General features: G+C 37.3%; 1 protein-coding gene across 1 annotated transcript; it reads left to right on the top strand.

Moving 5' to 3' along the window:
- Positions 1–905: 905 nt before the first annotated feature.
- On the top strand, positions 906–1,850 carry LOC308565149 (olfactory receptor OR51C1-like; the record flags this gene model as incomplete). Its single annotated transcript, XM_081153962.1, has 1 exon — positions 906–1,850. One exon carries the CDS (start codon positions 906–908, stop codon positions 1,848–1,850), a length of 945 nt encoding a protein of 314 aa, XP_081010088.1.
- Positions 1,851–2,266: the final 416 nt, after the last annotated feature.

The following is a 2,266-nucleotide window of genomic DNA, read 5'->3' as shown; positions in this document are numbered from 1 at the left end:
AGAGAGAATCAATGTGAGAGAAAAACATCAATTAGTTGCCTCCTGTATGCACCCCAACCGGGGATCAAACCTGCAAACTAGGTATGTACCCTGACAGGAAATTGAACCTTTTGGTGTATGGGACAATGCTCCAACTAACTAAGCCACCCGGCCAGGGTTTACCTGATTTTAATTTAAATTTTATGTGGTTTATACATGAGTAAATATTTAACCATCAGGAAATAATTTAAATATATATTGTGGTACATGCTTTATTATATTTTTTCAGATGGAGTTTACCCAACTCCATTTATTCAATAGCTTACTCTATTACTACTAGTTAAGAAGCTTTCTTTATATTTAACTAAATGTTTACCCTGGCCTCTCCCTATACTTTTAATTCTGTCCCAAGGTTGCATTTGTTTCCAAAAAGATACTAAATTATTATAATTATATCTGGAGTGAATTCTCATGTGTATGTAGTCTCTGAAAAGAGATGCTTCCCTGCTAAGTTAAAATGAATTTCCACTTTCAACCTGAGTTTAATAGTTCTAAAATTCCAAGGCAAAATTAGCCAGTTATTTGTGTAGACCAAGTCCTACTCATGGTTAAATAGAATATTTCAGGAAAAGCAAATAAAATATAAATCAAGAACAGAGAAAAGTAATTATGGTAATAAAAGTCAGAAGAATGGTTACTATAGAAGAGGACATTGATGAGGATGAGGCATTAGGAAGTCTCCTGGGTTGGTGGTAATATTTTATTAGTTGATCTTGGAAGTTGTTACATGAGTGTATACAGATGTCAAACTTCATTGAGCTGTACTCTAAAGTTTTGTGTATATCAAACATCAACTAAAATAATTTTAAAATTCCAAATATAGAAAGTCAAGATCTTATAAGAGAATTCTGCTCCTTCAGACCATAATGTCAATCTACCATAACGCCACTTTCCCTACCTTCCTCTTGACTGGAGTCCCTGGACTTGAATGGGCCCATGCCTGGATCTCCATCCCCTTTTGCTGCCTCTATTTAACTGCCCTCTCTGGGAATACCTTGATCCTGTTTGTAGTCCTCACTGAGCCAAGTCTTCATGAGCCCATGTACTATTTCCTCTCCATGTTGTCCACCACTGACATTGGCTTGTGCATCTCTACACTGGTAACAGTACTGGGAATATTCTGGGTCAATGCACTGGAAATCAGCTTCAATGCTTGCTTATCACAGATGTTCTTCATTCACCTCTTCACTTTCATGGAATCCTCAGTGCTCCTGGCTATGGCCTTTGATCGTTTTGTGGCCATTTCTAACCCCTTGAGATACGCCACCATACTAACTCATGCAAGAACCGCACAGATTGGCTTGGCAGTCATTACCAGGGGGACTGTCATTCTGACACCACTAGTCCTACTTCTTACTCGTCTATCATTCTGCCGCAACCACAAGCTCCATCACTCCTACTGCTTCCACCCTGATGTGATGAAGCTCTCATGTTCAGATACGAAGATCAATAGTGCATTTGGACTAACTGCAATTATCTCTACCGCTGGAGTGGACTCCATCTTTATTCTGGTTTCCTATGTCTTGATCATTCGCTCTGTTCTCAACATTGCATCCCCAGAGGAGAGGAAAAAGGCCTTTAGCACCTGCATTTCTCATATCACTGCTGTGGCCATATTCTACATCCCTTTGATCAGCCTGTCTTTTGTTCACAGATTTGGAAAACATGCCCCACCCTTTGTGCCCACACTCATTGCTAATTTATACTTGCTCATTCCACCTGTGATGAATCCCATCATCTATAGTGTAAAAACAAAGCAGATTCAAAAAGCTATGCTCAAACTTCTATGTTCCAAGAGAATTCATATTTAACAATTATTGCTCCCTTAAAAACCCATCTCAAAGTCAATGAAAATTTATCACAAATTAGAGTTATAAACCCATGCAATTTTAGAGTTGTATGGAACTAGAAATTATTCAAATTTAAACATCTTCTACAATACATTACCAAAATACTAATTCAGGTTCTCTCTACCTCTCATTTATCCTGTTCCTATAAATGACTAACTGATCTCCCATTTCTATGCTGTTTCTGACCCAAATTATCCATCATTCATTTTGAATTAACTTTCCAAATATCTAGCTCAAATAAAATTTAAAAGCAAAACAATAAGCATCTCTTCCATGTTTATTTATCATCCAACAACTAAATGAAGCATCAACTCCTGTCTATGATAAAGTCCTCCACAATTTGGGTTCAACTTTCCTTTAAATTTTAATCCACCTCT

Source organism: Miniopterus schreibersii, assembly GCF_964146895.1.
Source record: "Miniopterus schreibersii genome assembly, chromosome: 12".
NCBI lineage: Eukaryota > Metazoa > Chordata > Mammalia > Chiroptera > Miniopteridae > Miniopterus > Miniopterus schreibersii.
Note: the sequence above shows the minus strand (reverse complement) of the source record. Positions and strands in the feature narration are given on the sequence as shown.